General features: G+C 37.5%; 1 protein-coding gene across 6 annotated transcripts in view; it reads left to right on the top strand.

The window, feature by feature from the left end:
- Window positions 1-23: 23 nt before the first annotated feature.
- The window catches only part of LOC112993231 (serine/threonine-protein phosphatase 4 regulatory subunit 1-like), a 28712-nt gene continuing 13407 nt past the window's right edge, over window positions 24-15328 (top strand). The window contains exons 1-9 of one of the 6 annotated variants that reach the window (XM_026116645.2): window positions 44-170; window positions 327-371; window positions 7382-7514; window positions 7902-8008; window positions 9764-9906; window positions 10379-10525; window positions 12854-12961; window positions 14141-14206; window positions 14795-14953. In XM_026116645.2, the coding sequence (XP_025972430.2) occupies window positions 164-170; window positions 327-371; window positions 7382-7514; window positions 7902-8008; window positions 9764-9906; window positions 10379-10525; window positions 12854-12961; window positions 14141-14206; window positions 14795-14953 (915 nt within the window). In that variant the 5' untranslated portion in view covers window positions 44-163. Of the gene's footprint in view, window positions 171-326; window positions 372-763; window positions 2682-7381; window positions 7515-7901; window positions 8009-9763; window positions 9907-10378; window positions 10526-12853; window positions 12962-14140; window positions 14207-14794; window positions 14954-15328 lie in introns of those variants that run through there. The other 5 variants (XM_026116646.2, XM_026116648.2, XM_064521568.1 and 2 more) reach the window with 5 other exon arrangements.

Raw genomic sequence — 15328 nt, 5'->3', positions numbered from 1 at the left:
GGCCGGCGGCTGTGGCGGGGCGGCTCGGCCCCCGGCAGCAGGCGTTTATGGAACCGGCCGCGTTTCGCCGCCGCGGAGGCTGAGCCGGGGTCAGGAAGCGCCGGCGGCTCCTCCCTCCGCCCTGCCCCGCTCCCCCCCCGTCCTCGCCCATGTCCATTCCAAGATGGCCGGTAAGTGGGGCTGGCGGCCGGCGGCGGGGTGCGGGCGGGGGGCGCCGGGCTCGCTCCCCCCGGCCGCCGCCACCGCGGTGCGCGGGGCTGCCCCCGCCCTCGCCGCAGCCCTCCGAAACCAACCCCCCGGTGTCTCTCTTTTGTTTTTGTTTGTAGGGATCCCTTTGTATTTTGTGGATTTGCAGGATGACTTAGATGATTGTGAGTAACTGTTTTTATTTTTCTGTCTCCTCCTCAGGCCCTCCCCCGCTCTCCCCCCAGGTCCTCCCCTCACCCTCCTCCCAGCTCCGCATTTTTCCACCCCGCTGAGGGCGAGCGAGGGGCCGGAGGCTGCCTGTGCCGGGGGGCGCCTTGGGGCTCTGTGCCCGCAGGAGTGCGGCGCCGAGCTGCGACGGGGCCGCTGGTTTCTGCGCTCCGGGCTGAGTTTCGGGGCCGCTCGCCTCCCGCCTCGGCGGATCCCGCGGAGGCTCGGTAGCCGCCGCGGAGGCTGCGGCCGCCCTTCTGTCGGCGCGGGGAGGCGGCCGGGCCGGGCCGGGCCGGGCCTGGCGGCGGGGGGCGCTGGCGGGGCCCAGGGGGCTCGCGGCGCCCGCGGCTGTGGGAGCGGGCGGGAGGCGCCGTTTTTCTCGTAGCTCTTTTTTTTTCCTTCCTCAAACGGCCGCTGAGGAGTTGAGTTTTGTATAAACACACCTCAAACAATGGCCCGTGAGGAACCTCTGGGAAGGGAAGAGGCGTCCCGTCCGGCACTGTTGTGGGGGATTAACCCCTCCGCTGTTGTCTTCGCAAACTAGCCTCGCGGTAGTGGAAGCGAATGAGACTTTTAAAAGCTTTAGAGGCTGCTAAAGGTGTTACCTGTCTTGCTTTTGTTGCATCGCCGTGGCGCAGGCGCTCGGCAGGACGGGTTGCGTCGGGCACGTCTGCGCCTCGGGAGCGGGGGGCGAAACAAAGCGCCCGGGGTGGCACCGCCGGCCGCTGCCTGCGGGCTCCGTGCGGCGCCTCGGGTCTGGGCCAGGCGGAGAGCTCGAGCTGGAGCCCGAGTGCTTCGGAGCTCCCGGGCGGGCTCAGGGCTGCGTGCCCGTCAGGCACCTGGGGAAGAGCCCTTACTTAGAGTTAAGGCGATAAATCTTTACTGACTGTTTAAATGTGCATTGCGGTTTCACCGGCACTTTGAACGCTGGACTGGCTTTTCTGTTTAGAAACGAAAACTGATGCTTGAACTTGTTTCTCGTGATTCTTATTGATTTGGTTGCCGTGCAAACATTATTGTTTAATAGTACTTGAAAACGTGTGACAGAAGGATGTTTTTTCCCTAATCTATCATAAAGAAGCAAATGTGGGAAGGAGGCAGTCTTGAGGAACAGCAGGAGAAACATGACCTGCGGGGACATCCTCCTTCACCAGCAGGAAAATCATTCTGTGGAGTTCTGTTAATTGCTGCAGTTAAATGTTGCTTTCTGTCTTTGAGGTTTCTGCATTTTACTACGAGGTAGCAGAAAAACTTGTCATTTGCATTTTGGTTAAGTTTAGAAAAAAACTTGGGTCTTTTTTGAGATGAAGATGATGTATAAATGGCGAGATTCATTGTATACAAGACTTGTGGTAGCTCTTGGCTTGTCTGGTGTTTGTATCTTTATGTGCATTGCAAAATGTCTTTAACAGACGTCTTATGCAGATAGATTTATTTGTAACAGTTTACATCTTAAAGAATGGATTTAAAATTAAAAGAGCTTTTTCCTTCCTAAACACTGTTACCTATTTGAAAAGCTGGAAATCTAAAAAGTTGTAATAGGAAGAACATGGAGGATAGTACTTGAAATAAATGTATTTAGCAGGCATGGATTTGAAAACTTGATAACCCTGTGTAAGAAGTTGCTTAGAAGAGAGGTGCTTAAAGGTTGTGGCTTGCTGCAGTAAATGAAACAAGTACTGGTGAAGGCCTTAGACAGCAAAAAGTATGCATGTTTTGAATAGAGGTTTTAAATAAGGAGGAAGCTTGCTGATACATTTGAATGTGCTTATGTTGGATTTAGAGACGATTTTGCAGAGGTCAACACATCTATCTCACCTTTGAGCTCCTTTAATAGCAGAAAATCTGCAATAGTTGCTGCTACAGTACCTTACTTCCGTGTTGGAAATCTTTTTCTTCTGTGTCCTATTTTTTTTTTTTTTTTTAAGCCTTCCTAGTGCTAATGAATACTTAGCTGTTTGAATTGATTGGGTCTTTCTGAATTGCTCCCTGTTGCCTTTCCCATTTTCCTCTCCCTGTAATAAGGAAATTAAAGATACTGATCATTTGAGTTTTGTTTGCTGACTGATTTAAGTACAAGCAGCAGCAATAAATGCAAACTTTCCTGTAGCTCTCTGTTATGTGTCTTGGCCTTGAATTGGGAGTGATCATCATTAGAAGTTAAGAGGGTAGCTTGTTCTCCATTTAGTGTTCAGCCATTGGCCATTCTCTAGTAAGTGCTCAGTCTTTGGCTATTCTGTTGAGACCATCAGTATAGAATTTGTCTGGTAAGTTGATAAAGTCTTTATCCTTGTAGGCAAAGTTAAAAATCTTGAGACAAAGTAAATCTTGTCATGTTTGAATTTGAAGCAGTAATTAATAAGCACATATTTTTTGTGGGTCACTTAAAATTTGTGTGTAATCAGTTTCAGGATGAGTGTGTTCACAGAGGGAAGCATCTGTTTTTAAAGCGCTATTGACATCTCATTTATGATTTTAAAAGTCAGAAGCCTTCATTATGTTCATTAATTTGACAATGCACTTAAAATTATGGCCTTGAAAGTTGTCTTTTTTGTTACAGTAGAGTTCAGAAGCCCCATTTGGATTGAGATATTGTACTAATCCAATGACTAGTCTATAAGAAAGAGCTCATGATGCATTTTGAGAAACTGTCAGTGAAATTAATCATTGGAACTGCATTTCTACTTTCTGAACTAAATAAATTGGTGAAATAGTGTTATTCTCACTGAGGAAAATGTACTGTGTTGCAGTCAGTTTCACTGAACAAAGAGCCTGGAGGATTACTTTGAATTAGGGGAAAGCAATAATAAAAATCTATGTAAATTCTTGGAGTACAGTTAAAAGCCTGTTTTTGTAAGGAAATACAAATCCCCTTCATTGAGTAAGGAAAATATATTGAAAAACATGTTTTTCATCCTAAAAACAGTGTGAGAGAAAATGCCCTTGAGCTCATGAAATTTTGCACTATGAACTAGTGTTTCATATTTTGGTTTGGAAAATTGGATAGTGATGAAGTGGTACTAGCTAATGATGTTGAATTGCATAGTTAGTTAAATCCTGTGACGCCACAGGTGTTCCTTGTAGGTTCTAAGCAGCTTTTGAGTCTAGGTCAGACTAAGGCATATTAAATTCAAATTCAGCTGTAGATGTTGTCTTTGGTATTCTGGTATATAGATGGATAGATTTCAAATTTGTGTATTTGATATCACCAAAAGGAAAAACACTGAATGCATTGTTCACCTGTGGAAGATTATTGGATACATTAAGAAGTCATTAGATACATTAAGATCATTATTTTTTCTGTAATTTATTTTCTAGTACGCCAGTGTGTTCTGAATTTTGTAAGTACCTTTTTATGAGAAGAAAAAAAAACTTTAAAAATTTGTGAGAGAAGACAAGATGGATTCTGCCATGACTCTTTCTAATCTATGTGTACTGAGAGGGTTGAAAAAAATGTCAGGTATTTAACTCTCTTCATCCTGAACATAACATAAGTAGTTTGTTCTGTTTTCCCTCTGGTCTTAGAAGGGCTGAGGTATGCTTAGCTAATTTAAATGAATAATAGAATTACTCCAGGTAGTAAAATTAAGCATGTCTTTATGTTTACAAGATTGGTCCCAGCTGTCGCGTTGTAGTCAAACTTAGAATTGAGGTTTATTTCAATGTCACTTAAATTGGTAGGAATTCTGCTGAAATATTTGAAGAGGGACCAATAGTAAAATGAACTGATAAGTGCTTTCATTTTTAAACTGTTTTTTAATTCAGGAACAAATGGACACTAGATAAAGTTAGTAGCAGGCATATTGATTTTAAGCCATCATAAATCTTCCTTTGTACAACAGGTGGCTAGCCTCAAGAATTAGATAGTGACAGTGTGTGGATTTTAAAATGTGTATTATCGTAATTGCATAGGCATAAGGATTGTCACAGTTTGTTTTTGGAGATGGAAAAGATTTTTGCAGCTTCAGAGGGGAAACTGGCCATGCTACATACACTGAATAATTTCCTATGAGCTTTCATGATACAGTAGTTCTCTTCTGAAGCAGGTAAATATTGGATGCTACTTCTTTAGGTATTATGCTTGGTGGGAAAGCTGGCCCTAGAACACATGGACATGTCAATCCCTGCTAGGTCTGTGTAATGTAAAGTATACGTACTTGCGCAGATACAGGTTTTAAGCCTGTCAATACTTTAAAAACGTGTAAAGAACAGCCACTTGAAAGAGTAATGGCCAGCTGAATGGAAATGTCAGTAGAAGAAATACATAGTCTCTTTAGAAGGCCACAAATACCTAGCATGCATTTCTGATGATGTAGCTGTGAGTTTGTTTCTAGTATCTGTGCATACATTTGAAAATGTGAACACTAGGTCTCATCCCAAAGCTTTCTTCTGATTGAATCCTGTTGAGCTGGTTGGAGCTTACTGTCTGAACGAATTGCGGAATTCGGAAGTGCCCTAGTCTGTTAATTCAAGTAGGTTCCTAGGAAACACTGTGCTTTCAAGGGACACCAGTTTGCTGCTCCCCCACCCCAAAGACCCAGGTATAGCACTTTGCCTCAAGTATGTTCAAGTAATTTCTTCCTGAGATTAGCTGCATTTCTGAGAATGTTTTGGCCTGACTTTGTGCCTGATGCTGAAACCATGTTTCCTCAAACTTCAGCTCAGAGCATATATAATTTGCTCCAGTTGCTTTCACTTTCTTTTATATTGAGAACAGTGGAAGGATATGTGTGCCTGTTCCGGTAAATATTTCCTGGTAAAAGTAATGGATAACTCTTGTGAGTTTGAAAAACAAGGTGATGCTCCAAAGATCTTACACATTTAAGGACGATAGAAAGCAAAAACTGAGTGTTAAATGCTTGGAAAGCAAAGTTACATATGTGAAAACAGTTTTTTCTTCTGTAGGAAAAAAGCCAGGAGTTGGTACCAGCATAGCTTAATGTTAATTGATTTATACATGAGATAAAGCACCAAATCAATCCAGTATACAAATGCAGTCTAGTCTTTCACGAAGACCGTCATTGGTAATAGAGCTTTTTTTAATATTAAAAGTGATTTGTAATGGGTATTAGTGTGGTTCAGAGCCAAAGTTCATTATGCCAGGCCTCAACGAAGAGGTTCTTTAGGGAAGAATGTTGGTAATATAAAATTGATGATAAAGCAAGTGTGAGGGTAGACTTGAAGCTTAATTACCCTAATTAAGGCACAGCCATTTAAATCCTGAAAAGCCTGTTATATCAGAGACCTTGGAGTTACATATGCAAGTTACTTAAGCTACTGGCAATTTCAGATTGCATTTTGGAATAATAAGGCAAGAAGACTTTCTTAAAAAACAAACAAACAGCTTTTTAGTGATTGGGATGACAAGTATTGTGAAGGATTATAATTTTTTTATTAAACCAGAATACTTAATATAGCACTTTGAATATTAACAAATGTATACGTGAAGTGTTTCAGTGGGAGAGCTTATTCCCATTCCTTCCACTTTTATAACACCAGTTTCCCTTGTTTATAATGAAATTCATTCTGGTTTGTGTTTAAGTATTTAGTCAAAGCGCTTGGCTTTTTTTTCCTTTTCTTTTCTTTTTTTTAATGGAAGTATTATGCAGCTTCCTCTCCTTGAAGACAGGAGATCTCTGTCTAAAGGGGCATAAGCTAGAGTACTTACATTATGTTCTTGTAGTCTTAGTTTAAAATACAGTGTATTTGGCTTGTCATTTTGCTTTCAGTTCTTACCAGTTATGTTCTTCCTTTACTGATTTAAATACCTAATATCATGTCCTGCAAAGTGAGAAACTGGTTTATTTTATGCAGTGGTCCATTCTTAAGACATATGGTGGCTTGCAAGAGACTTCTTGTTGGGTTTGAGAAGCCGTACCAGCACAATTAATATGATAGTAGTGGCTATATTATTTATGTGAACAGAGTTTGCGTATTTCTAGGGGTAGTTAGTGGAAAAGTTGTTAACCCAGAGGAGGAATAACAGCTACTACGGTGCAACTATTTCTGTAGATTTCTGTTTTCTGAATGTGTTCTTATATTCATTGCTGAAATAAGAGAACGTGTATGAAAGATTAATGTTGTTGCAGGCAGGTTATTTGACTGTCTTTGTTTCCCTCCGTAAGGAAGGAGCATAAAAAATAATTTGGCCCATCAGCAAAGTTATCCTATTCCCTTTCCTCTTTGCTGTCAGTCTGATAAACATTTCTGTAACCTCTAATCAAGTGCATGTTACTGGGTTAGATGCTTGTAAGACTGGGTGGGCAAACTTCAACAGTTGGTATGGTAAAACTTTGTTAAAAAATTCAAGTTACAAATACAAAAAAGGTTTAGAAGATGGTAGGTTTGCGTGGGAAAGCCTGTTTTTGATGGGTCTGCAGTAGAAAGCTTTGAAGTATGTTCACAAGTAAGGTGAAGTTGAGGTTTTTCGCAAAGCTGCAAATCTGATTTAGATGCATGGGACTCAGTAACTGCAGTAAGGAAAATGTGCCTTGGTAACTTTGAAACATGCCCAAGATTTTTCTGCTTTAAAGCAACATAGTTTGGGATTTTCTGCCATTGTTAACACTTCTATTTCTTTTAATAGGGACTGTTTTTCCTTCTGGATTTGTCTGTCCCCTCATAGCACGAAATTTTGTCAGCTGAGCCCATTTAACTTGTAGTGTATGTGATTAGTCCATAAAAACTGCAAAGTAAAATGAGTTAAAAGTCAAGGATATTATGACAGTTGAGATGGATTACATTTCAAGGATTGAATTTACAGATGCATACGCAAGTGTTGTTCTTAAGTTCACTAGGTGCAAATTAAGATTTCTGTAAGCAGTTTCTGGTGATGTAGAGATAGATTTGCTGTGCAGAACAGATCTGAAAAGAGATGGTGTTACTGTGATAGTATATTTTATACTGCAATTTCTCTTACTGACTTTGTTTTGTTTCTTTGTTTTTGTTGTTCTTTTTGTTTTTCAAGTTGGGTTTGAAGATTATGGACCAGACTGTGATAGCATGAGGATAACAGCGTTCTTGGACATTCCTGGACAGGATAATTTGACTCCTTTGGCTCGTCTGGAAAAGTATGCTTTCAGTGATAACATATTTAACAGGTGAGGGTAAAATTATTATTAATAATTAATAATTTAATAATTATACTTGATGGTAATCTGAGTCTAACAAGACTGTGAATCTTATGATATCACTATTTTTTGTAGTATTCTCCTAAACGTATGCCTAATATTATTTCAGTTTCAGTAAATAACTATTATAAAAAATTTCCAAAAAGACCAGTTTTTATTCTTGGTCATTTGAATGAGATCTCTGAACTCTGCCACCTTTACTTTGTTAGGATGTGGAGAAACTGTGTAACTAGTATGTCTGAATGTTCAGAGAAGAGATTGATCTTCCCTTAAGGTGCCTGTTTACATTTGATTAGTTTCTAGTCTCCTTCCATCTATATGTTGTTAGCAGGCATTTAATATATTATTCCTCCACAGGCAGATTATTGCTAGAGGTCTTTTGGATGTCTTTCGAGATTTCAGTAATAATGAGGAAGATTTCCTGACTGTAATGGAGATAGTGGTCAGGCTCTCTGAAGATGCAGGTTTGAAATTTTCTTAATTTTTGTAATTTATTTTACATGTAAGCTATGATATAGAAAGCAGTGATTTTAGATTTTGAGAAGGCAAGGAGTATTTACAAGTATTTAAGTTAAGTATTTAGATGTCTTATTTGAAAAGCTCCTACATGATGGAAGAACTACTTTCAGACTTTAACTTCATATGGCAGCTGGTTGCTCCAGACAACTGTAAAAATCACTTGAATATGGAAATTCATTTACCTTGTTCTCCTTTGAAAATTCTCTCCCTTAACTTGTATCCAAGCACAGAAATTGCTGATTAATGCAGTGATTTCAGTTGAATTCAGTAGGGACACCTGGCCTTTAACGCCCTGGAAGTCATTGGTAACTTAAGAGAGAAAGCACATGGATGTTAAACTTTTGTTTCTGCAAGCCTTGAATAAATACCAGATGTAATAGGGGTAAAAAATGTGTTGTTTTTAATTTAATTTTCACTTGCAACATATACATGCTGCACCATGCCTATATTCTGAGCAAATTAATGTTTTTTTTTTTTTTAATATAACTCTGTATTTTAATTTCTTTGTGTTGGGGGGGGGGTTTCTAAATATAACAACAGAGCTTCAGGTTAACGTAGGGTTTTAATAACTTTTTCCAGTTTCACATACAATGATGTTTGTATATTTAATTGGATATTAGAAAGCCATATTCTTTCACTTTGGTATTTTGGATTGAAATTTGAACTGGCTAAGTTCTAGAGCTTTGCTTTTTATAATGCTTATCTTTCTCCTCAATTTTTTGCTTTTTTCATTTCTCTTTTAAAAGTGTCTTTTGATTAATACTTCCCAACTGTTGATATGTTTAAAAATAACTTCAGTGGAAAAACAGCTTTCAAGTGTTTTTGTTCTAATTATATTATCAATAAGAACATAGTCTTTCATTAGCATCTTAAAACAAAAACAGAAGTCATCTTTATATGGCCAAAAATTTTGCCTTTTGAAACCTTTCACATTAGGACAGGAAGTAAATTCTTCTGACTTAGGGTTCTTTTCTGACTTTGAACTATTGGTTAATTGGGATATCAATGCAAAATATAAAAAACATTTGAGTACTTTTATACATCTAAAGAATACTGTCAATATGTTAATTTATTGAGGATGAAAAACATTCATTACTTTCTCAGTTGTGTTTGAATGATATATATTTGTTATTTTTTCAGATAAAGGAAAATCATCTAACAAACAGCAGTATGCATTAGTGAAAACATGAGAACTTTTTATAAAGTGTTTTGACTTATAGGTGTATAAATGCAAATGTTTTTAGTTAGTATAAGGAATAAGCCAGTGCCAAAGTTGTATTTTTCGAGGAGATCTGTTATAGCTGAATGTGCCTAAGATGTGCCTGGTATGCTTAGTGCACGTTGGTTAACTGTGTGTGCACACAGTTTTTCACAATGGTTGTGCACTTCAAAACTTAATGTGTATACATTCCTAGTACTTGGATTTTCTACCTATCTGCTCTCATTTTATCTGATTCATTAGAACACTGATCCCAAATCTCTGGACTGTGATGTTGTATATGAGGTTATTCTATTTTATTCAGCTTTCTTTTAAGAATAAGCAATCTCAGTGGTGATATTTCCTTACATTTTGAATGTTTTCACGTTTCACTGTTGTGAAAGGATTTAAGTGAAAGAAAATGCTGGGTTTTTTTGTTAAAGAGCACATGATTGTAACTTTGAATTTACTGATGCAGTTCTGACTTTCTTTTTATTATTAGAACCGACTGTACGTACAGAGCTGATGGAACAAATACCTCCCATTGCCATTTTTCTGCAAGAAAGTCGACCAAAATTCCCAACAGCATTTTTTGAATATCTTATGCCCATAGTAGTGAGATACCTCACAGATGTTAATAATCAGGTAGGAAACACCAGACTACATGGGTTGAATATTTGGAAAATTCACTGTGTCTCAATGAACTTGAGGCATGAGGAAGAAATAATAGGAAATTCCCTGTTAATTGATACCTGTCTCTTCTATAGTGCTTTGTGTTTGCTGATTTCAGCATGCTTTGCTAGGGAGGTCTGAACAATTTTTTTTCCTCGTTTTCCTTGGAGAGAATAGGAAACTCAGAAGATAGGAACTATGCCTCAAGTCCTGTCCTATACTTCAGCTTCTGGCTGCTTCTTAGAATTTGGTTAAAGGGCATCTAACCACATTTTCATATCATTGCCTTTATTAGTAATAGCTTATATTGAATTTTTCTACTTTTTATTTTTTTGAACTCATAGCTGTGTGTTTGATGAAAACATGTCTTTTGTGGTTCTCACATTATCAGTTCATTTTGTTTTTAGTGATGGACTTTTTTTTTCTTTTTCATTGAAACTGATAGGTTAGAAAAGCAGGTCAAGAAGCGCTGCTCATACTGCTAGAACAAGATCTTGTTGCTCAGAGTGACATTGAAAATAAGGTGTGTCCGATTCTGTTGGACCTTTCTGCTCCTGACAGTGATGATGAGTACAAGGTGGAAGCTGTGAATGTAAGTGAAGCTGGAAGAAAGCTTATATCTTCAAATTTTGTTGCTTTTTAGGAAATGTTTTTACCTTGTTTATAAATTGCTCAGTGCAAGAGTCTGAAAAATTGAATTTTCTGTCAGACTTTTAATTCTTGTGTCATCACTTGGTCTGTCATATCACTAGTTATGAATGTCATTCTTTGACTTATTCAGTGTCTCCATTAATGCTATTAATTAAGGTCCTTTAGAGTATATTTAGTAAACTATCAGGCAAAGTCATTGTAAATATAAGAGATGGAAAATAAAAATCTTACTTGCCTTCTTAGTCCTGAGAGTTTTACATTTGTCATTGAACTTAGAACTTTGTATACCATTGCTGTCTCTGTTGTTGTATTCCTTCTCTATTTATTAGTTTCTCTGTTGAGAATTCAGAAACTAGTGTGATACAGCTGAAGCTTGGAACCACAGCTTAGATGTCTTAAGCTGTTAAGTCTTGCATCTGTAAGATTCTTAATAATTTGTAATCATAAGAACCATTGAATCAATGTGATTTTTTTTCAATGAACTTGGTCAGGACTTGGAACATAACATTGAGAATTTACAAATAAGACTAGAATTTGTATCTTAATTGAATTCAAGAAGAAAGAAAGATTGTCCTGACTACTGTGGTGTTAATGACTTTTGACCAAATGTGGAGGTACTTCAGGAAAAGTTTTTTTAGCTACTATACCTGTTGTGCAGTGGAGAACGCTGGGTTCTGCATCAGTGAAGTGCCTCATGAATCTTTTGTGCTTCTTGAATTATGTACGGTAATTGGGAACAAAAATGTTACTGTCTGCTTAAAACTATAAGGTTTTATGAGAGACTTTTTTCTATAGCTGATGATGTATTGAGTACTTGCAATGAGTATTATTGAGAACTACGGTTGCTTTTGATTTACAGGTAATTAAGATGAGGTCCAAGAATAGTGTTGACATTAAATAAAAGCTTTTATTGCTTATTGTTATGTTTACTCATTTTGAATAATATATTTGAATTTTTAGGTTAACACAAATTTTTGATTTTTTTTATTCTGTATTTTTAAAAATATGAGGTTTAAAGAGACTATATTTCAAGATGCTAGATGATTGTCAAAATCAGTGATGAAATAATTTTAACATGCAGTTATTTGTTGGCAGCCTTGTTTTAATTCTTGTTTAAGATTACATTCCCCAGTAATTTCTTCACATTTGTTCCTGCAGGTTTCACATTAATGTTGCAGAAATGTATGAATGATGACCACAATCATAATTCCAAAGTGTCTTTGAAAAAAATCTCCCTGTTTACTTTCAAGAAGTCAGTTGACCCCACAAAAAGTGCTGGTGTGTAACTACATTTCAGCACAGATATCTGACACTTGACCTGTAAAACAGTTTTACCGGCTCGATTTTCCTTTTCCATGTTTGGGAGTTGAGTATTGCTTAGGCGGTTCTCCAGGGTGACATCTGAGCACCAGATGTCTCTTAGAAGTTTGACAATTTGCAGAAAGTGATTGAACAGTATCTTTCTTAGTTCTTACTTAATATTCTATTATGAAGGCAAATAGTTCTAGAAACACAGCTCATTTTTATGGAGGTAGAAAGTTTCAATTATTTATTTTGGAAAAATAAAAATAGAAAGATGAGTACTTTTAATTTGACAACACTTGTGTAAGCATGTAACTCCTGGTGCTGCAGCCAGAACAGCTGAACAAAAAGGTGCAGGGGAGCTCCATCCTCTTTAGAGTTGCGAATGTAGGATTACAGTGACTTATTCCATAAAGTGGGAGCTGAAAGGAAACATATACTGATTTTTCACAACAGAAACATGGTTTGTGGTGGTAGTTGAAGTTGACAGCTTCTCAAAATAAGGAGCTAAATTAATGTGTGTTACTGACTTTCCTATTACATCAAGATGTTAGTTCTTAAAACTTCTAAGTACGAAGCCTCTAAACTGTGCATTAGCTAATATGTTAACTCGTTTGTCTTGCTTTCACTTGCCTCACTGCAAAACAACTTGAAAATGCATTTATTAATAAAAGTGGATTTATTGTCTTGTTTATCCAGTTAAATAATATGCAGAAATGTTATGTTCAGATACAGTGGCATAGAACGATAAATAAAATGTGATCAAACAAAAACTACAGTTCTGCTTCACATAAATAAGTGTATGAAATTATGAATAATGTAAAAGCACTTATGTATTTTTGAGTAATGATAGATGCTTTCTTGCTCTCTGAAGTAATATTTAGGAGGAGTATCAGGCCATGCTTATAAGCTGTTTACTGCAGGTTTTTTTTTTTTTTTCTTTCACACATCCCCTTCCTGATTTCAGATAATCTGTAAAATGGCTTCTATGCTGAGCAGAACCACTGTTGAGCACATGCTGCTTCCTCGTTTCTGTGAACTGTGCAGCGACGGGAAACTATTTCAAGTCCGAAAGGTTGGCATGGTGTTTTGAACCTTGAAATAGTTAAAAATGAATTTGTATGTTGCTGTTCAAATGTTTACCTGAATAATTCAGTCATCTTATTTAATTCATTGGCATGGTTATAGTTTCTTTAGTTCAGTAAAGAAATAAATAGTAGTCCCTGGTGAATGGCATTGTAGTAGTTAACTTGATCTTGCACCATTGAATGGTTTTGCATAACTTTCTTTAAGCCACATTTGTTTACATCCTGTAATTAAACAATTACCAATTCTTCACCTTCTTGTTTCAAAACCAGAAATTCAAAAATACTAGATATTTCAGAGATTCTCTTATTATTATTATTATTATTATTATTATTAATTTTTATTTTAAGCCTTGCATTACTGAAAGGAGAAATCTCAGAAGTATGAGATGTACTTCAAATTGTGATTGAGAATGAAATTGCTAGGACAAGAAGTCTTGGAATAGTTCAGTAGACTGAAGGGTCATGCAGAGCTTCAGCTTGGTCCTTAATGTAAGGCATGGTTATTGGAATTTGATCTACATCATACCCTTCTTAAAATAAGCATATAGAATTAATAGGTATTAGCTAAATCATATATAAACACAGTCCTAGCTGAATTGTTTTCAGATTTTAGCGGTATCTCTTTCTGATATGAAGGAATGTCCCTTCTGCCTTGATTATAGCGTTTGTAATATACTGTAAATGGCACTAACTTGAAACCTTGATTAAGCTTTGCCTCAGCAAAGTGCTTAAGCCAGCCTCAGCCATAGCAAAGATAGTTCTGTCAGTACACCTAAGTCCTGACCCTCATATCATGTTTTATTCTGCTTCATTTTTGACAGCTGCTGCTCAAAATCATTTAAACATTCAAGTGGGCTTATTATTCCCTTTAATGTTTACTGAAGTAGATGAGACTTCGCAATGCAGAAGCCTATCCTACTATTGATTTCAAAGGCATGTGGCTTATGGAAGCCTGCTCTAATGGATCTTTGTTCAGGATGAGGAGTTAATGTTACAGGATATAGTTACACAAGTGAAATTTGAATAGTCAAACATGTGCAATGTTACATGGGATAAATAATGAATGGCAAAGTTGGTTTAAAAACAACAGCAAAACCCCACTAACTCACTTGAAAGGACTAGGATCTTATTCATGACTTTTCTTTTTGTTTTTTCCTTTTTGTTAGATTTGTGCAGCTAATTTTGGTGACATTTGTAATGCAGTTGGACAAGAAGCCACAGAGAGACTTTTGGTATGTAAAAATCAAAACCCACTTGTGAGAGTTGTATTTGTCAGCTCAAAAGGTTTAATTATGAGGGTTCTGCTATTGTCGTCTTTGGAAATTCATCAGTGTGCATATGTGTGTGGTTTTTTTTTTCCCCCCATGGATTTGGCGAAGTCTTTGGTTGCAAATATACGACGAGACTGTGATTGAACAGAAATAGATGGTTTTTTTCTGCAAAATGCTTCCCACCATCTCCCCTGCCAGTGTAGCTGACAACCCATATGTAAATTTTAAAATTACCGACTCTCTTCCTTTCTCTCAACTAGATGGTTGGTCAATTTAGAATCTCAGAAAAATAGGCCATTAATAATTCTTCCTATTCTTTCCAAGTATGTATAAGCATACATAAAATCCTAATGAAATGAGTGGGAGACAGAAATTTCTTTTCTTCAGATTTCTTCAGTTAATATATATTTATCTGTCCCTGTTTATCTCATTCTTCACCCATTTTTTTTGTCTTGAGCTCTCATTGCCTCCAGTTTCCAAACAAATACCTCGATATAATGTTGCTGCAGTATCTCTTTAATTAGTCTTGGTTTTGCTTGTTGTTGGCAGATTCCAAAGTTCTTTGAACTTTGTTCGGATAGCGTTTGGGGAATGAGAAAAGCTTGTGCTGAATGCTTTATGGCAGTGTCTTACACCACATCCCCAGAAGTTCGCAGGAGCAAACTGTCCCCCCTCTTTATCAGTCTTATTAGTGACACTTGCAGATGGGTAAGTAACTCGCTCCATAACTGATGCATCTTCCCAGACAAGTCATGTACAAGTAACGAGCAAGTCAAAAGTGCGCTGTAAATGTTCTCTAAGCTGAGTTTGCTTGGACGAGACTCAAATAAGATCAATTATCTTATTCTCCCCCCCCCCCCTTTTGTTACTTAAATGTAAAATTTTGTTGTTAGTTGTAAAATTTTAGAAACGTCCTGCTCAGATAGGAATTTAACATCTGAAAACTCCTCTGACAGCAAGTTGCATGCGTTAAAGATACTGTTTGAAGTACAAAGTGATGTCTTTCAAATCTTTTAACTTCTTTAAATTTCTTTACTGTGTTTGTAGATATACACGTAATAGCCTGACATCCTTGCTTACGTG

Source organism: Dromaius novaehollandiae, chromosome 16, assembly GCF_036370855.1.
Source record: "Dromaius novaehollandiae isolate bDroNov1 chromosome 16, bDroNov1.hap1, whole genome shotgun sequence".
Lineage (NCBI taxonomy): Eukaryota > Metazoa > Chordata > Aves > Casuariiformes > Dromaiidae > Dromaius > Dromaius novaehollandiae.
Note: the sequence above shows the minus strand (reverse complement) of the source record. Positions and strands in the feature narration are given on the sequence as shown.